General features: G+C 37.6%; 2 protein-coding genes across 2 annotated transcripts; both read right to left on the bottom strand.

Moving 5' to 3' along the window:
* Nucleotides 1-838: 838 nt before the first annotated feature.
* Nucleotides 839-9,024, bottom strand: LOC306768880 (carboxypeptidase Z-like). Its single transcript, XM_079257347.1, has 11 exons — nucleotides 8,887-9,024; nucleotides 8,356-8,385; nucleotides 7,522-7,896; nucleotides 5,110-5,337; nucleotides 4,793-5,022; nucleotides 4,259-4,420; nucleotides 3,984-4,142; nucleotides 2,246-2,381; nucleotides 1,933-2,072; nucleotides 1,653-1,752; nucleotides 839-1,380 (listed from the first exon to the last, which is right to left on the bottom strand). Exons 1-11 carry the CDS (start codon nucleotides 8,957-8,959, stop codon nucleotides 1,022-1,024), a joined length of 1,992 nt encoding a protein of 663 aa, XP_079113473.1. The 5' UTR covers nucleotides 8,960-9,024; the 3' UTR covers nucleotides 839-1,021.
* Nucleotides 9,025-17,248: 8,224 nt separating this feature from the next.
* Nucleotides 17,249-19,616, bottom strand: gpr78b (G protein-coupled receptor 78b; the record flags this gene model as incomplete). The annotated part of the gene is made up of 3 exons (XM_079258229.1): nucleotides 17,249-17,486; nucleotides 18,726-18,839; nucleotides 18,946-19,616. 3 exons carry the CDS (start codon nucleotides 19,614-19,616, stop codon nucleotides 17,249-17,251), a joined length of 1,023 nt encoding a protein of 340 aa, XP_079114355.1.
* Between the last annotated feature and the right edge of the window lie 1,416 nt (nucleotides 19,617-21,032).

Genomic DNA, 21,032 nt, shown 5'->3' with positions numbered 1-21,032 from the left:
AATATTTTTGTCTCTCTCCTTAGACCTCCTGAGTTAAAATTTCTTATTAAAAATTGATGTTGATGACAAAAATTTCTGCAAATGCCTTACAGATTACATGTAATACACATTATATATCTATATATATATATATCTATATATATATATATATATCTATATATATATATATATATATATATATATATATATATATATATATATATATATATATATATACATATATATATATATATGTATATATACATATATATATATATATATATATATATATATATATATATATATATATATATATATATATATATATATATATATATATATATATATACATATACATATACATAATGTTGCCATTGCTTTGCAGAAAACACCTTAGACCCAATAGCAACAAAAATTTAAGTCAAAAGAATTTTTCTATTTATCACACAGGTTTCCAGCTAAGGCTCAATTCTAAGAAGAATTTATCAAATCTATATTAAACTGCTATCTTCTTCATACTAAAAAAGCAAGGTTGTTACTTTCCTCAGACCACAACCTGCTCATAAATTAAGGGGGGGGAAAACAAATCAATTAAACTTCCTGGTAAGCATAATTTCTGCAAGACTGATCAAACATTACAGTTTGGATTAACTTTAGACCGGATGTTGATTCAGCCTGCCCACTAGTGGCCGCCTGATTTCATCTCTAAGCTATCTTCTGATCTAACACTGGACAGAGTGGACCAGCACAGTTTCACAACGTGTCAATAATAATCTATTTCTGCTGTAACACAGCTATTAAATTACAAATATGTCTTTAACAAGCTTTTATTAAGTCATGTTTATTAGCTGAAGTCATTTTAATGTCAAGGCAAAAGTGTGCAAAGTAAGGGGCTTACATTGACATTCGACCTTGGATTAGGGATCAAACAGAGCGCATTGCAAGTGTGAAAGCACGTTTAACACCACATAAAAAACCACAACATTAATTTTATAATAGCTCGGTTTGTTCTGAAGAGTAGCATGCCTCTCTTATTAAAGCTTTAATGTTGTTTAAGCATCCAGGTGGGAGCAGGACCTCCTGGCAACGCAAAGTAGTTCCACCACCAGGGCTTTGCTGCCCTAACCTCGGGGACTTGGCTCAAATCAGCCATCCGGGTGTAACGTTCATACTGGTTGTAGGGGTCAAATCGCTCATAGGAGCCCATGGATGGAAAAACAGAGTCTCCTTCCTGTTTGTCTGACTCAGGAGGAGTTTTCCGCAGCACAAAATCCACCCGGCCTGCTTTGAGCATGCGAGGAGGCAGGTGGATTTTTTTTGTGGCCCTGGTATAGCCTGGAGCAGAGGCGGCGATGATATGGATTCCAGGGGTGAGGATGCGCCAGTAGTCTCCATTTTCAGCTGAAGAGGAAAGGTAAGGCTCAGTATTTGGACGTGGCTGCAGATATCTCAGGGTATAATATATTTTCAGAGGTTCTCCGCTAACAAAACACATTAAGATCTCAGCATTTACTGAAGGTAGTGACTTTAAAAGTCTTGGCGGACTAATACACAAGATGAATCCTGCAAACAGTTGTTGATTTAAAGTACCAAACTGGAAATATATCAATATATGAATGGTTGAAGACTGGGACTGATGTCAACTCCAAAGTTAAATAAATTTTTTGCATTACCTGAGGTAATGTCATGATGTATTCCTTTGACAGATATCCGTGCACCTTTTATTGCATTTCCCTCCTCATCCTTTACAATCCCTTTGATACCTCCATGGGCCTGGTTAACAACATCACAAAAAGAAGTCATCCACAAACATTTCTGCATGGATAATTCTCACTAGTATAAAGTGATGACTTCATCACTCCATAATTTTGGTTTGGTATGTTTCAGTGTTACCTAAAACACGTTACCTAAAAATATGTTTAGGACACGACAGAAAGAATAAATGAGTCTTACTGCCTCCATGAATGTGATCAAAGCTTCTTTGTTGTCATGCCAGATAAGGAAAAGTTCTTCCTCAGGGGGAAATTTATCACAACCCAGCACCATGGTCACCTCAAAACAGTTGGTGTGAAGATAGTTGAAGTCTTGCATACCTCAACAGACACAAAAGCAAAACTTTTTTTTTTTTTTTCTTGCTATACTAATTCCTCCATTTACTGCCACACTCTTCAGTCATAACTGGTCTTACAGTGACCTCTTGAGGCCATCACTAATAGTTCACTTCTAATGGAGAATATTTCAAATTTGAATTTGTTTTTCGACTCACTGCCTGCAATGCTGGACCACTGGGCTCCATTGATGATCCCTTTCTGGCTGTTAGCATTGGAAAGTCCACATTGTGCACTTTCTCTCGACATTGTTTCGTGGGCATCTGCGTATGTTCTTGCAAGAAGTTTGAAGACCTTAGACAAAAATGAAAACAAGTTCTTTTAGTTGCCATCTTCATACTTTTTATATTTTAACAACAGTTAATATTAAATATAAAGTACTCTTACAGTTATCATTATTATCTTCTTTAACATATCCCTTTTATATGAGACTGTTTATCAAAATGGAAACAAAGCTAGAAGTGTAAATTACATTAAAAAAAAATTCAAAACAAAAAATTAAAGTATTAGATAAAATAATAAAGATTAAATAATAAAATATATTTAACGTATATTATTAACTGATTTACATTTATTTGATTATAAATATCAGCCCTGCAAAAGGACTGGCGACCTGTCCAGGGTCTACACTGCCTCTCACCCAATAATTGTTGGGATAGGCTTGGATGAAGTGGTTAAGAAAATGGATAGACATTTATTATTAATCAAATAATATAAACAAATATATAAAGATCGTGAATAATGTGCTAAGTTTGAAAATATTAAATTACTTTAAATCATTCATGTTTTGTGCTTTGATTTTCTATACATCCACATTTTTGTAATATATAGATTTTTTGGTATTTTCAGCAAATATATTTTTATCTTTTTACAAAAAGATGAAAAGTAAAAACTCGCTATTATAATGTACATGCGAGTAAAATTAAGGTTATGCTACGTTCAACACAGTTAGTGTCAGACAGCTTGGAGAAGGCAGACACGAACGCAGGAACAATGTATAAGAGGGTTTTAACTAGTATCACCAGCGTAGCAAAGAACACTACAAACACAGTGATAGGGGGAAGGCCTGGTAAGGAAATGATAAAATTACACAGGAAAGCTGACCAAACAGAGGGAGTAAATTCATGGATACACATGCGGGATAACAAGTTGAACACATGGGAGCTCCAGAGACATGTGAGGGGCAGAAGATTCCTGGGAAATGTAGTAGTAGCTGGTGATCAGTAGACCGGAGAAGCTGAGCAAACCAGAGGAGGAGCCGGCGGGACAATTAAACTATGGTTGGATTTTTAGCCTGTCAACACTTTGTCACTTCCATTTTCCCACACTTCCCACACTATTAAATCTAGTCATCACCACTCTGGACCAATGGACTTCCTGTCCGCTACTTTTCAAGACAACCAGGCTGATCCCTGTTCTGTAAAACAGCCTTCTGTTCCATCATTTCTCCTCCAGGTTGACTTTCACACAGCCCAACTCTTCCCCATCTCCACCGCTTCCTGAGACCAAAGGAGCCTGATCGCAGCCTTCTGCTACCCATCATCTCTGTTCCTGAGCGGGTCCTTTTCTATCCCTTTCCTTCCTCCATCATACTGCTTCACCAAGGTGAAGCATTTGAGCCTAAATGGCAACTAAAATAATAGTCAACTGTTCTACATTAACACATCTTGTTCTGTTTTTTCAGCTGATCTCTGTTCATTTAAGTTGGAGGTTGTTTTTTTTTTTTTCCTAACGTTGTCATAAACATGTGTTCATTCATATTTTGATAACACTTAAGCTTTAAAAGTTTAACTTCATTCATCAACTGTACATCAACATGATAAGAGCAAAGTTTTCACTTGTGTAGCACAACACTAAGACACTTTATAGGAGATGGGTTTTAAGGAGCTAGTTTACCTTATCATCTGGTGTTGGGGAGACCATGTTGTGCTGCAGTGGGTGCTTTGACAGATCATATGGATAAGACACCATCATGTCTCCCCCATGGAAGTTGGCTGACAGTACAAAAGGGAGGGAGCGGAGCCATCTCATGACAGCATATGTCTCTGGTGCAACCTGGAATGCGATATTTTGACTCTTTATCCGAATAAGTTCAGTTTATTTGTCGTGTAAAGTGGCAGAAACACTCAGCAGCAGTGTTGTATATTAGTCCGTACAAATTCATTCTGTACCTTACCAAACCAGTAATTGTCTGGGATTGGGATGTGATCTGTGCGGAAGCCCTTTCGCCTGCGGCTGTTGTAGACGATGGACGTTAAATCGGGGAAGTTTCTGTTCAGATCGATGTTCTGGGCGTTGTTTCGGCCGATGTTCCAAGAGCCATATCTCTGTCCCTGACGATTTCAAAAGACAATGTATTTAAGAAATAATAATAAAAATTAACCAATAAACAAAATAATTTAAGTGTAATGGGTCAATTTGTGGAGTTTGCATTTAAATACACATGCAGGTGATCTACAATCCCAGTTTGATGTCTTAAAAACATCCTGGTGCTGTCAGTGATATGCTCCAAACAGAATGTTTTTAAATACATTTTCCACTTGAAAAATGTCCTACTTTCACAAGCCTCAATATCCAAACAATTTATAGCATGATTCACACACATTTAAATGGCAACATTTACAGAGGCAGCATGGGTTAATCTGGTTAGATATATATGAGTCCGTGTGCAAGGTAATAAATGTATGTAACAATGGAAAAGTCACCTCCTCATCCTGATCGTAGTTATTGTCATTTACTCCAGACGCAGCCAGCTCGTATCCATCAGGGTTCATGGAAGGCAGGATGTGGATTCGGGTGTTGTTGATGAGGGTCTGGATACGCTCGTTCCCTTGCAGGTACTCTGAGCACAGATACTGAGCCAAGTAAATGAGCAGCTGACGGCCCAGGACCTCATTTCCATGCATGTTGCCGATGTACTTCATTTCTGGCTCCACTGCACAGGGTCACACGTGAAATTAAACTATATTCATTGGTGAAAAGAAGGCAAACTTTACAGCAGCAGTGAATCAGATGGACTCACACAGCTCATGTTTTCCGGGATTGTTCGAAAACTCGATCACAAGCAGATCTCTGCCTTCTGTACTGCGGCCAATGCTGTAAGTTGTGGCGATGTCAGAGCACCGTTCCTCAGTCTGCTTTAAGATGCTGATCATCTGAGCATTGGAGTGGTAGGTGAACTGCATGGATGCAGAGACCTCTTCAGAAGGAGGCCCTTCAATGGCTTGAATGTCCTCCAGTTGTTGCTCGGCTGCAAAGAAAAAAAACAACCTTATCATCTGATGGCATTGAATCACATTGTTAAATTAGAGGGGACCAAGCCTTTTCAGTTATAGCTCCAAAAATCTGGAGCAGCCTCCCTCTGCAGGTCAGACAGGCTAATTCCCTCGCTGTTTTTAAAAGCCGTTTAAAAACACATTTTTTATTCTTTGGCATTTTAGCAAGACTGAGTTGTCATCTGTTTCCTTGTATTTTATTTTTAACTGTTCTTTTTCATGTATCTCTTATTTTACCATTTTCTTGTTATTTTATTTTCTTAAGCTGTTTTTGTTCACTTGCTGTTTCTTTACAGCACTTTGGTCAGCTGTATGTTGTTTTTAAAGTGCTTTATAAATAAATATGGTATGGTATGGTATTAGTTATATATCACTTTTGAATTGGTTAAAGGGCTGTCATCTTTTAAACCCATCATTGATGATTTGATATGGAATTACTGGAGTACCACAATAAATATATATATATATATATATATATATAGAAGTGTGGGACAATAAACATACAGGTCACACAGGAAAATCATTGGGAGAAAAGAACAAAGAAAGAATTCAAACTTGATATAAACATAAACAGATGGATGAAAAAATTGAGAAAAGTTGTTGCAAAAAATGCATAATTTTTCTAAAATATATATGAATGTGCATTAAAATAAAAGAATGCACAAAGTGAAATTTGTCACCTTGAGGTTGCACCATTGTGTTTCTTCATACCTTGTCCTTGAACACGAGTTTCTTTTACCAGGTCGCAGAAAACTTTATCATATCATTCCAGTTTTATCAGGTTTTAGACATGATGACTGGAGGCTTTTACTTAGTTTCAAAGTTTTAAATGGTCGGGCACCTATTTATTTAAAAAAAAGCTGCAAAACTTTTATAACTCCAATTAATAAAAAAAAAATTAAAAAAAAAAAAAGGAAGAAAATTGCTACCGTTTCCAGACTATTTTTAGATAAAGTACATACAGGTACCAAAGTGTTTGTTTTTTTTCTCAACAAGACATGCAGCACAGCTTTGCAGTGATGGGGAGATGATGTCAAAAGAACAACAATAACCGTTTAAAAGTTAACATGAATATGGAAATAGTTATACGGGTCTCATAGCAGAGTCAAAGTCTTATAGTTAGGAAAATTTTTGCACAATACAAAACAGAGGGACACTACAGTTTTTGACGGATACCTGGCAGAACAATACATTTGATAATATTGAATACATTTTGCAATAATAAAAGGACTGAATCTTGAAACTGGTTCCTTTTTGTCGGTGCTGAAGTTCCAGATGTTCACTCACTCATCTGGTCCGCACATGAAGCTGATGTCAGAAGCAGCACAGTTAACATGTTTATCTTTTGTTAAACATTTCCCTTTTCAAGTATAAGTTTTGGAGAAATTTTCTTTGAAAATATGTGACATGATGCTTTCTTTTCTGTATCAGGACTTTTAAAAGACCTCAGCTACTAAAGAGAAGATGGAAAAAGGTACAGGACCACCTCTGTGTGTGGGTTTGGTTAGGTTTTTTTTTTGTTGTTGTTGCTGTATAGTTAGAGCTGTACCACATAAGTTTAAACAAGATGCTTCCACAAAACATATTATGGAAAGTCCTTGCTGTACTTAACAGGATGCAGCAAGAGTTTCTTTTTCAGGTCACAAAAAAAAGTCAAACACCAAACAATTTTAGGCAAATGGAAGTCAAGAAACCTGGTACTCAGTATTACTTTGGTTCTCAACAGTACATTATGCATGTGTATGATTGGACGGAAGAGATTTCAGAGCCAGCTAATTAACCTTAAAACATACTGTTTTATATAATCATTTCATTTTTACATTTAGTGAAACAAACATTGACCACTTCCTTTATTCACTTAATAGCCGAGTTGTCCATGAACTCATTCAACACACAGCTACACAAACCTGCAGGAGAGCAGGTTTTCAATGCCCTCGTAGGAGCGAATTGAGTAGCCCACATATAACAATCATAAATCCATGAGCTTCTATAAATGGAGTAAAGCAAAACAAATCAGCAAAAAAGTATGAGTGCATGGCCTCTTCCAAACTTTGCGTGAAAGGAAATGTTTAGTTAAAGGCTTGAAACTTTTTTAGACTTTAACTATCAAAGAATGAGCTGCATGCATAACTTGAGTGGGTTTAGGTTACATTTCTCACCTTTGAAGCCATCCAGCGGGTCATAGCATCCCTCTTCATCACTAACAAAGAAGCGATCGCAGTCCAGGAAGTAGGGCCAAGCCATCTCTATCTTCTCAAAAGTGTGACTGCATTTTTTGAACACTGCTTCACAAGTGCTGCGGCAAGGCTTCAGCACCTTCCCTGTCTCACAGCGTGGGGCCAGCACAGAGCAGCCCAGCATGCGAATCTCAGGGTTACACTCTCCACCGAACAGAGATTCAACCACACTGATGAGGAGGTACTCAACGCTGGCCTCAGCATCATCCCGGGTCTTGTGACCGACGATGTTTGGGTACATGGTCTGCGTGTAGGACATGTCATCGCAGTAGGACAGCAGCAAATCTGTGCATTTGGCTGAAGCAGAAAAAAATCACTCATTTCAAACAGATTAGGCTCATATTTTTCAAAATGGAATGATTATTTATGCTGATGAACAGAGAGATGGGGAATGTATTAGTCTTTCCTTGAAGGATCAATACCACAGCACTTCATTGTGGGCTTCACAGCTGTCCTCCATCACGTGGTCCTAAATATTTCTATTATCTCTGGAAATTAGAATTTGAATATTTAATGCTCCCATCGATCATCTAAAAATACTCCCTGCTTTCATGGCTTTTGGGACAGACTCCATTAAGACCACACCCACCTGGGGCCCTTTTGTCTCATGACACATGGTTCTTTGCTCAAAAAAGCCATAAAAGCTACCATTTAAAATTTAAACATCTTCAGACACGTGAAGGAAACATGAGGGAGGCTGGATGACAAAGAGCCCGTGCATGACACGATTCTTCCTTCCAGCCACAGGGCACTTACGTTGCTCTTCCACTGCTGGCTTGCACAGTCCTGCAAGACACATCCATGTGTTGTTAGATGACAGAGAAGCAGACACTAGATGGCAGAGTGGTTGTTTGGAAATGTCCGTGTGGCCTGGAAAACACTCTGCTAGATACACCTCTGGCTCTGCTTAAGGCTCTCTTAAATACCTGTCAGTCTTCACAGTTTCATTATGTTACTCTAAAAAGTCACATCCTTTGTTAGACTGTAGATTTTAGTAAAGCTGAAAAGGATCCTGTCATGTAGAATAAAATATGAACAGAACTTGACAGCACACACAGGCCATCATCTACTGATTTTTAGTTTCCTTGCATGTAACTTTGAATTGATAAATTTAAAAAAAAAAAAAAAAAAATGCCAAGGCGTAATTTAAAACATCGATCAGTTTATGAATCAATAATAGTCCATAGTGTGCACGTGAAAACATGGCATGTGTAATTCATGCAGCAGGTCCAGATGCTTTCGACAAAAACATGAACTTTCTGATCACACATTGGTCAGAAACTTTACCTCTGATTCGTGGGTCACATCGTGGCGGAGAACCAGACGCAAAAACCACCATCTGCAGCAGGACCAGCAGCATTTTCCGACACTTTTATTCCGATTCGATGTGGCACCTCACACACGCAGCGGCAGAGTGTGTTTGTGTGTTGTGTGTGAAATTCCCAGTGAATTTCTCTTGACAGCGACTCTACTTCATACATTACGGTAAAATATCGAGTTACGGAGAAAATATCTGAGGTTAAGTGGGGACATGGGGACGGGAACGCAGATTTTTACTAATATGGCCATTTAATTTGAAGCTATTTATATGAAGACTGCTGCACATTATTGCCTGATCCTAATTTAAAGGCAAAGTATTTACCACACATACAGAACGTCTAGAGGAAAGTAGGCTACTACATTTATTTGTTGCTGTTACATTGTGACTAGCAAAAGCATATAAATATACATACGTATATATATATATATATATATATATATATATATATATATATATATATATATATATATATATATATATATATATATATATATATTGGACAAATAAAGATTGATGATGAAAATGTCATAATTTTTTAATCACTTTTGGTGGTTTCTTGTGACTGGTCTTGGGTTACTACAGGACAAATTTCATGCCTACACTTTTCACTTTTTGTTTTGTTTTGGTTGTTTTTTTGTTTTGTTTTTTTCTGGTCATTGCTCAAATCACTGAAGCTTCTAAAACTTTATTATTTATTGCAGTGAGTTTGCTTTTTTTTTTCTTTTTTCTTTTAGTAAAACCCACGAATTAGATTTTGTTTTGGACTGTGGGGATTTTTGATTTAGCTACTGCTTTTCTCTGCTTTAGACCTGGTCTCAAAGCAGACCTGGCAATCAGATAAACTGAACCTTTTAGCCTTCAAACTCTTATTAATGAAACAATTTTCAAAATAAATACCAAGAGAGTCATGAGAGAGTGAAAAACTGTTGGCTTCCTGAGAAGAAGACTTAATTTGCCTAAGGAGCTAGATAATGTAGTTGCCAGCAGTCTTGATTTACACCCACTTAAGTTTTGCAGACATGAGATTCGTTGGTGTGCTGGAAAATCCCATGTGATCACACACTGAATATTTTGACATGGGTTTTCAAGCGAACATGTTTTACTCTTTCCACTAATTATAAGGTCTTCTCTTCCAACCAAACAGATTTGAATTAGCATATTGGAAGCTTGATTATTTATCAGGCAAGCAAGGAGAAGAGAAGGGTGGGGGGAGGGCTAGCAGACTGAGGTCAGCGAGGAGCTAAACTTTTAAAAAATGATAAAAAGAAACTGCTGCATCCTTTGGTTTAATCGAGAATATTGATTAGATCCTTAACATGGTCATGTATTATGCAAAATATCATATGACCCAGAAGCCTAATGGAAATAAGACGTAGTGGGAGAGATGATCCTCTGTGGAAAGCATGCATGTACATGCAAAGTGTTTGTGATCTCATGTCTATGCAAGCTGATGCTGAGGGAAGAAGTGCTGGGTGTTTGTTTGACATTGTTTAGACCTCTCCATGTACACTTCTGACGGACAAACATTAGTTGCGTGTTCTTGTATTTGAAGAAAAGCTGTGGGTTGTTAACATAATTCAGTCCGTGCAGATGCAGAAACACAAAAATATCCATCAAACAGGCACATTGAAACAGTCACAGAAGAAAGGCAAAGGCACTTTTCATGACCTGTGAAAACAATGAATCATAGGATGGAACAATGTTTTATTGTTCTGAAAATCCTGTGAGATCACTGGTGGAAAATCTTTCCTATTCTGTCATAAAATTATGGAATGAATTTCAAAATTAACCCCAAGATAAGGATTTATGTCCAACCTTTACACGTAGTTCCTTGAAAGTCAACCACATTTAATGGTATTACTCTGAAAATTGCCGCTTTGATGACCAGTCCTAATAGGCAAAAGCATTTAAAGCAGCTGAATGGATGGTATATTCTATATACAAACTTCTCTGTTAAATTATATATCAGATGAAAACCCTTTAGTCAGAAACACTTTGATGAGAAGCTGTTCTTTAATTGTGTTGTTTTCACAGCAAATGCACATAACAACGAGAAGCCTTCTATAATTTAACCTTATTACAAGAAACACACAGAGTAGCATGTTGGAATTAGTGGCTTTGACTTAAATGTCTCACTCTAAATCATATGGTCATCTGTGAAATCTGGAAAAAAAAATCTACATATTTAGTAAAAGTGTAATTATTAATTTACTCAACACAGATGTTCTGTTTTATGTAGGGTTGGGAAAAGTTTTTCTGAGTGTCACTTTCTGGCCTGCAGCAGCCGCTGTCACAGTTCTCTCAGTTTTAAAGAGTCAGGGAGGAATTTGGATGGAGAGCAAAAAGGGACAAGAAAAAATTAAAATTGCTCATTATTGCTTGTTTATTTCTGTCATTAGAAAAAGACTCAAACTTTAAACGTTTCATGATGTTGCAATAAATGCATTGAGGTTTGTTTTTACATCTTGTCACTCTTGCAGGAGATAGTTAAAGTTAATTATTTCTCAATCTTCTGAACCACAGAACCTCTGTGTCAGAATAGTATGGGTTAACTCTCACTGGTTTGGTTTATGAAGACCAAACATTTAACATTGTGATTAAAAGCAACATGGTATGAAATTCTAAACTTAGCATAAAAACAAGAAAAATAGTGTTTGGTCTATTATTTCTTTGTTAAGATGGCTTAGTAGCAATCAAACTTCTGAAAAGCCTGTTTGTTTATGTAAATGGTGCTGCATTTGTCAGATTAATGCATTTGTGTGATGAGCAGGAGAACTGAGTATGTGAGTTCTGCACACATAAAAAAAAACTTGTCAAATTTCATCTCACTATCCCTGCATTGCCTCCAAAGACAAGCCTGTTTTTCCACCTCATACCATCGCTGTGCCTTCACAGAAAGCTGTAACTCCAGTTCTGCATGCAGTATGACACTGACAGAGAAGATCTGGCAAGTTTTTCATAAGTGCACATACTCTGCTGCTCACCATATTAATAAATTTTCCTTACAAATGTTGCACCATTTAGAAGAAAACTCAAAATTTTTTATTTGGTTTCGCTCCCCCTCAAAATGAATCCCTGTTTCTCCAGACTGAGGTGTCCAAAGACTGCTTAATCCAGGAAAACTACAAACTCCTTAGGAGTTGCCTACCACCATTATTCACCCATCAGCTGATTAGTTGCAACAAACCTCATCTTAAATATCAATGACATAAGTCTGTAACATTGCTGAACTTACTTAATATTCACCTGAATGTCAAAGCCGTCATTTTTCATTCTTCTATCAAACTTTTTATTCATTTAGTTATTTATCTCTTTAATTTTTTTTTTTATCATATTCTGTTCAATAATAACAATCTGCTTTTCATTATGGACTGAAGTGTGGAAGCAGGTTGAGACTTTAACCTTAGAAGCAGCACCAGCATTTTATGTAACGCTCTTCTATATCCCACATTCATGCTGAACTACAGCAATGACATAAATTATGTAAACTTATACATAGAAAAGAGACGTTTGATTGAGCTTCTTCATTCCATAACTTGTGAAACTGCAACACATATTTTGTTGTGCATACATTTGTTTTTGAGAGGTTTTAGTTTCCAGTTCCTCCCCTTTCAGCTTCTGAAGATTGGGGTTAATTATGACGTGTTAAAATATTCTGGCCCTGCGTCAGTACAACCCTGAGCTGCATATATGATTGGGCTCTGGAAATTAGGTAAGCAGCACAAAATCTGACATACAGTATGTTGACCGTTACAAATAATTTGTGTTGATGTGGCTTTTATGCATGAACTTAAACCAAAGTCATTTGTTAGCTGGGGAAAAAGACGAATTGACGGAAATGATCTTTGGCCAGTTTCTTTAAAGTTGGCAATAAAGCCGCTGCTTCTGAGGTTGCTCTTGTGACATCGGAGTCATTTTTTAATGTCTTTCACAACGTAATTAGGGCAATGATGGGAACACAGAAGCAGGCCTAAAGATGGTGGTGAGGCCACCCAGTCCAGTTCTACTCAGCTTTAGCTGTCAAATCTAATTGCTAAAAACTGCCCGCAAAGTTGATATATTTCAAATTGTCTCAGTAAAACTCTTTTCATTTGTCTTTCAGTGTCCAAGAGTTTGACCTCTACTGGAAAAATTTAATTTACAAACTTACAAATTGAATCCTGGTATGAGGCATGATGAAAATGGAGGAACATTAGCCAGAACAAAAACATTACTGTGAAACCATTAATACTTTTAATAGCTTTATATCTGACGGTTTGTATTGCACGTATTCCACAAATAGCTAATCACGCTGCCAAAGAACAGCAAGTGCTTCACAGGAGGGAAAATACAAGTGGGTAAAACACATCCGAATAAACAGATTTTTTTATATAATAAATCAGCTGATTTAGTTAAAGGTTGAAACAGCTGAAAAAGTCACATGTTCAAATCTGGCACAAACACTAAACCGTGTGTTGTAAAGCACTTTGAGACCATTGCTATGCTACATCACATTGCTCCCCATTAATCTAGACAAAAAAATTCATTGTTGTACAGTGTCAAATATAGAATAACATTGTGTAAATATTCATAGAAACATTTTATCAAGCCAACTGGCAAAACGAAGCGCAGTTGTGCAAATGAATGTCAGTTCAAAGTGGGCTATCTAGTACATTCAGTTACAAACTCGCGCTTTGAAGGGTGAGCCTGGTGGTGCAAAATGGTTTCTTTCTGTCAGCAAAACCCATGAAAAGATGACAAGCTGCAATAAACTGGCTCAACACGAGCAAATATTCAACTTAATCCATTTATCTGGATAAGATGGAAAAGATTATACTCTCAACTATTTTAAATAAGTGCACTGTGAAAGAAAAAAAAACTAAGTCAAAACAGTCCAGACAGTTCCTGAAGGCTTATTTCCAGACAAAACTTTTTTTCTGCTGTGAAAATTGATTTAAGTTAAACTTGTTGCAGCCAAGATGCTGGGCACGCTGGCTTTTGACATCAAAAGTAAGAAAGTGAAGCAGATTGCATGACCTTTTGTGTTCCTGATGTCCAGAGACCTTCTCACTGTTATCCAATGTTATATTTCCTACAAGAGGGATTCTACTAAGATTGTTAAACGTAATATTAAATGATGTAGAAATATTGGCTAACGCTAACATGGGAAATGAAGAATGCTGACAGTATATATAGCTTCTAAGTCAACAAAAATCCCATCTTTTAACCACAAAAAAACAAATATTTCTAGTGAAATGTAACTGGACAGTAAAGGGAAAAGGGCAGACTGCCCTCCACCCCAGTATGTCCCTATGGGTGAATTTCTTCATGGAAACTGACACAACCTGTAATTTCATTTAAAGAAAATGCCTTTAACCCTATAAAGTCAAGTGTATCATATAAAATACATAGAGTCTCTGAGACATTTTACATCACGTTTTGGATAAAACTTTGTTCAAAATCCTGTAGAGCACAATGTGATAGTGATCTTCTGCACCCTAAAATATACCAGGAAGCAAAAGATTATACTATGATAATTTAAACATAATGCATAGTAATAAATTATAAATATCCTCCCAAAAATTGTTACATTTTTTGGAACATTTTGTCAATGTGCCAAATAAAATCCCATATTATAGAAATGACTTTTCTTACAATTATCAGGCTTTAAAGGGTTAAAGACAAAAGAATAACTGTATGCTGATTTTAAAAAATGGTGTTTATATTGGTCATGTCGTGAAAATATTGTATTTTAGAAGTTTTTAACCCTAACCCAAATGTTTTGATTTCCCATCCTTACCAAGGAAACAAACTGGCTTAATCAAACCAGGTGATGACAAATGTTTTAGTACTCTGTGGAATTACCTAAATATAAGTTAGAAAAAAGAAACATGTTGTTTTGTTATTGGTCTGAAACTTGTTTCATGAATCCATGAAAGATCAAACTTGCTGCACATTAGTACTCTACAGCCTTCCCTCCATACCTCCGTGTGAAGAATTCTCTGCTTCAAATCAGCAACACTTCAACATGTCAACTCTGATGTGGAAATACAACAAAAGTTATTATTATCTGCTGATTATTCAATGATATACTACATTAGGTGACCTTTCTGCTCAGGGAGGGCTGTTTAGATCATTTCAAGAGTCAAATATGTCCCAGACAGGGTCAAGTGATGTTTATTCTATAATCTATCAAGCTCAGCTATAATAGTAGTGTAACTTTATCAGCATAATGCTGAATATTCATACAGGCACATGTGTGCCTCATACATACACTGTATATAAGGTGGGCGTAGCCATGTCACCTGCTGATTGTTCTAAAACAGAATTGAACATATTAGGTGCAGAGGATGAAGTGTACATGTAATGACATGTTTAAAACGACCAGATGTATAAAAGATATGCACAGACAAGAATCATGCTTGCAAAAAACCTTTCGCAAAGTGAAAAACTGATAATATGCTGTAAAAATATGCAAACCTCACAATCTCCACAATACGGACCTTAGATGGAGAAATCCATTCCTGATCTGGTGAAATGGAAACAGGTTTAAATAAGAGAGAGAGAATTATTCCCTCTTATGTAAAATACTCCTCTTTAATTATGCTACAAATGGCGGTAGCTGTGTGTTACGGTTGCATGTAAGAGTGGTTGCTATAATGTTGTTGCAAGACCTTGCTAATGAGTCATTAAGAAGAGGTTGAGCATTCAATTTACTGGCACCAGGTGCTAGTTGACTATCTTTCTTTTTTTTTTTTTTAGTTGTGAAACTAACTGACTTCACCGTATCTTTGACACTGCGTTTGCATGAAATGATGCACTTCTTTCACCTCTCAGTACTTAATACATCCATTTTCTTCTTTATCTATTAGAGGTCATTTTCTCTTAATTCACCATTTTTTGTTTTTGCTACTGTTTCATTTATGTATTTATTTTGCATTTGGACATTTTTGTTCCGTTAATAAGAGAGCAGATTTCTTTTTCTCTGTTTCACTGAGGAGCCTCCATCATGAGACTCATTTTTATGTAAATGATAAGCTAAGTAAGAGTATGTAATCATTTTTGCCAAAATAAAAAAAATCAATTAAAGTGAAAAATCATAAAATCTGTCTTATCTACGTTCACAATGACTGAAATTAATACAAAAAAAAAGCATTTGTATTCGTGGGTTTGTGAAATTGCTGATAAGAACGCGTGCACAGACTTCTATCTATGTTCTTGGATGCAAATTTAGTCTTTATATTTGAAGAGTTTTATATAGCCTCTGTATTTTCTGAGATGCTGTTGTAGTTTTTACTGTTTTGACAAGTTTAGGCACTAATTACTGAGTATTAAGACATAATGGCGTGCACTAATATCAATCTTACAAATTATAAATTTAAAAAAAAAAGTCCCCTCTGTGTGTTTTTCTTTTTATTCAACATTTTCTCCTATAAATGAGCTCTTTGTGGTTTATTTTTTTCCTCTTGCTCCCATTCAGTCTTCTGTCACTCTAATAAAAACAAAAAGATACTGTGGAAGATGTAAAGTACTAAGAGATGGAATAATACCGTATCTATTCATCTATTCATGGATTTTGTTGCGACAGCAAAAAAAAAAAAAAAAAGCAAATTATCACCAGACTTATCCTACAAATGTTAACTGCGTCACACTCCTGTAACTACAGAAGCTCTGAGAAATTTGGACAAAGTGCATCAATATTCAGTGACTGACGAGACACTGCAAAGTGGTCTAACACGGTCAATACGGAACATGGCTATGATGTGCAGCAGTTGAGTCTCCACATGTTGAAAACCATCCAAGGAGGAACAGTAAACCCTCTCTCTGCTGACTGTCCACCGCCAGCTTCTCTCTCTGTTATGTGGCTGGCAGACAACATGTAGACTTGCCATAATAAATACAAATATAAGCAGCTGAGGACTGGAGGCCACATTTCATAGGTTCCTCAAGGTGGTGGAAAAAACCTGTCTCCAGTTAGTGGTTTGATCCGAGTTTGCATCTGTGTGGTCAGGTGTGATGAATCACAGATCTCTTTTTTTACCAATACTATCCTATCAATCCGTGTCCATCTCCCCCCTCACCTATCCCCGCTTCATCATTTTTTTTTCCCGTTCGTCCTCCCCCTCATTGCTGCCTTTTCATTCTCTTCCACCCACTACTATCCTTATTTTTGCACATTCTTTGCCCTACACCCACAATCTGTCCCCTGTCTCCACTCTCTTTTCTCTCCCTAACAATATCTTGTCATCTCTCCTTATTCTAACGCCTCAGTCCACCTTTCTTTCAAAAGCCAGCCTTTATTTTTGGCCTGCACTTGGGTGTGTATCTGTCATGTCCGTGCATTTGCCATTAGCTGATCCTCTGGAGGCAGTAGTCGTTCTCGGTGTCTAAGGAGCTGTTATGGCCAGATGAAGGGTACAGGTCACGGCGGAGCAGCCTGTTGACAACAGTAACCAGTACTTTCTTGTACTGCTGACGTAGGAGGGAGTAGGCAAAGGGGTCAGACGCAGCCTTGCTGTATGTCAGGCACTTACTGATGATTCCCCAGTGGCGGTTGATGTCCACATATGGGAGTAGCTCGGCCAACCTGAGGAGGCATAGGCAAAGAATATAGAAATTCAGGTGTGTTCTTGATTATTAACTTACAGTCTTTTCACAATTTTAGTGCTCTCAAATTTTTCTCCTTCCTTAGTTTTTATCATTCATCTGATTTGCATGGATGCTTTAAAATACAGTATTGAAATGTGCAATAAGAAAGTGATATTAAAAGAAATTTGGTAACGGGAACATCCTAATTAAATCAAAGCACAAAAGCAAACTCCTTGTTTACGTTGTTGTTATTTGGACATTATTTAGGTAGTTACAGTATTTTAACATTTTAAGGAAATATACAGTTACTCTTTTGTCTTCAACCCTTTAAAGCCTGTTTCATGAAGAAATTGTAAGAAAAGCAATTTTTTTTTATATGGGGTCTTTTTGTGGCACATTAACAAATGTGCTTGTTTTTTTTGTTTTTTTGTTGTTGTTTTTTGTTTTTTTTATCAAAGGGAGAATTAAGATTTGTTTAGCCATTAAAGAACTTGTGCCATGCAACTCAGCTCAAATCATTTTACTAAGATTAGAGATGATGCTACAGGGCAAAAATGAAATAGGGGGTGGGGGGTAACAGGTCACCACTTAGGTGAAGAAGAATATTGCAATTTAAAAGCACAACAGTCAACATTCGCAGGCCTGATCTAAATTAGATGTTCTGGTAAAGCTTTCAATGGGTCAGGTGTTTACTCCAACAAGCAGGACACGTTTCCTCATTAACGTGATCTCCCTCCTCGCTCACATAGGCACACGTGCCACAAATGTAAAGTTGATGGATCATCACCACCACACCTGGCTGACAGTGAATTTGTGGACTGCTGGAGCATTTCCCGGCTTGCCTTTGAACCATGTTTAGTTGTCTGTACTGTTTTGTGTTGTGTGTATTTGTTACGAAAATGGCAGGCTATACTGTGCAAGGATGACTAATCTTATGGTTCAGACACCATGAGAAGTGTGTTGTAAGTGGGGGAACAACAAACCACAATGTGATTGTTCACTTGCATTTCATCCACTGTTGTGGCAGATGTGTACTGCACGAGACTCTGCATAAGGATGACAAAGCTACTGAGTCTGAATGTAGGGATGAGGGCATTTATTCATTTATTAGGGCAGACTAAACAAGGGGAATTGTTCAAGCTGTATTACATAAGTGGAGTCATTAATGTTTTAAGCTGTTGCACAGGAGTTTTGCAGTTAATTAAATTATTTAGGAGTTACTATCAGGTTGACTTACCTTGTAATTACATAAGGAGCAAAGCAGATGATAAATGATCCGATGAAGATGCTGATCTTCTTCGTGGCTCTCTGCTTTCTCCTCTTCTGCTCAGCTAAGCATCTTTGTTTCACACTGCGAAGAGCAAAATGCATTTTGCTAAGCACTAAAACTAGATATTATACAAACACAATTAGGGAGACTACATTCTCACATGGGGAGGATGCATGCTGGGATATACCTTGGATGAATGTCGACCAACAAGAAAAGAGTCTGCATGGTGATTATGTCGATCCTCTTGCAGTGAAACCTGGCGACCTTTAACACTTTCAAGTAGGTGAAACATAAAATGAGCAAGGAGAGCATGAAGCTTGTGGCGTGGAAAACGATGGTGAAGACTGTAAACTTAATCCTGTCGCTGCCTTCGTCGCTCGACTGCAAGGTACAGGACGCGTAGACGTCGCTGTAATCCACCCAGGAGAACAGTAGCGCCGTCAGGGAGAATGTGAAGGAGTGCAGCCAGGTGTAGCCCACCATGATCAGTGCGTCCTTGTAACGCATCTTAGTGGCGTAACTGAGTGGGAAGACCACCGCTATCCACCTGTCTATGCTGAGGGCTGCCATGCTCAGCATGGTGTTCGCAGTCAGAAAAGTCTCCAGAAAGCTCACCATGTGGCAAATACAGTCTCCAAAAGGCTGCTGGTTCCTGATAATCCCAACCAAAGTGGCCGGCATGTTCAAAACGGTGATGAGTATATTGCAGAAGGACAAGTTCATGGTGAAAACACCGGGCACCTGTCGGCGTATCTCGGTGCTGTGGACGAAACATAGCAGCACCAACAAGTTTGACAACAAAGAGACAACTGCAACCACGACGATGTACAAAGCGAAGATAATTTCAGCAAAGTCCATGTCTCTCACGCCAGTATATCCTCTCTCGGGTTACCTGCGCCTGTTGTTGCAAAGAAGCTCCCTAAATCAACCATGATCACCCGTCGTTCATGTCTCCAGCAGATCCACACATTTAATTCAGTTAATTCCTCGTGCGTCCGCGCTCCTCCGTCCTCTCCAACTTCCTCGAGCGCTATCCAGCGTGCTGAACTGAGGTTGCGCCATCGTCTTAAGCCTCAAACTTGCCAGTTGTGATGCATTAATATCCAGCAAGTGTGAGAGAGACTTTTGAAAAGAGAGGCAAGTCTTTCAGCAGTTGGGGCCGTTTAACAACATGCGAGCAACCCACTCAGCAGGCAGATGTAGATCTGGTGGGAGACTGCGGAGGACCAGGCTAGAGAGCGGCATTTCCATTGAAGTAAATGACCTAGATAGCGCCTTAAGAAGCGACAGTCACAGTCAGAAGCATAGTAACCAACTTGTCCCAATCACAGACAGGCAAATCCACAGTCCCCTAAATATTAGGAGGCTTGACTGGATTCTCTTCGTGCCTTGTTTATTTTTCTTTGCACAAACTTGCGCGCACTCACACAACAGTCATCTTCGATAAGTTATTAAAAAAGAAAAAAAAAACAAAACAGCATCAATATAGAAGCAAAAAAAATGCAAAGAGACCCAGGAATGTGCGCCCTGGATAATTGGAGACGCATCTGCCTGACCAAATGGCACCTGGTGCACACACTCACACACCGCAGAGGCACGAGGCAAATCCTTTTTCTAAAATGAATTATTTATATGCCGGTGAAGACTCCGAGGATGATAATGTGTATCTGATATGCAAAAATATCCAACAAGAATGACATTTAAAAGAGATCGCTGATGTTAGAGTATGACTTGAAATTGCAGTTTATTTTCCTTGGGCTGTCAATACGATTTCGACTAAAATAGATCTGAATTTAAAAAGAAAGATAAGAGGAATTCTTATCAAAGCCATATTTGACACTAAGTGCGCTTTCATTTCTGAACAATGATTGCCTTAAACAATGGCAACGCAATCTATGCCTATTTTTCCCTATCCCAATTTTTTTGTATTTTTTTATTTATCTAAAAAATACTCAAAAAAATCTGTGTCTATTTGCAATTTTCTTGTCATGCCTTCCTTCAGTTCACCATGTTTCTGTTTTTATTCTGTTGCATAAACCAAGAGTGCTTTAGCTTGATAAACTGATGGCTGAACATTGTCCCTTAAGATTGTCTGGTAGACAGCGATATTCATGGTTCCATCAATCACAGCAAGTCGTCCAGGTCCTGTAGCAGCAAAGTAACCCCAGACCATCACACTACCACCGCCATGTTTGACTGTTGGTTTGATGCTCTTTTTTATATCAAATGTTGTTTTATTTTTACGACACCTTCCGAGAAGTTCAACTTCTGTCT

This window comes from Telmatherina bonti, assembly GCF_933228915.1.
Source record: "Telmatherina bonti genome assembly, chromosome: 18".
NCBI classification, from domain to species: Eukaryota; Metazoa; Chordata; class Actinopteri; order Atheriniformes; family Telmatherinidae; genus Telmatherina; species Telmatherina bonti.
Note: the sequence above shows the minus strand (reverse complement) of the source record. Positions and strands in the feature narration are given on the sequence as shown.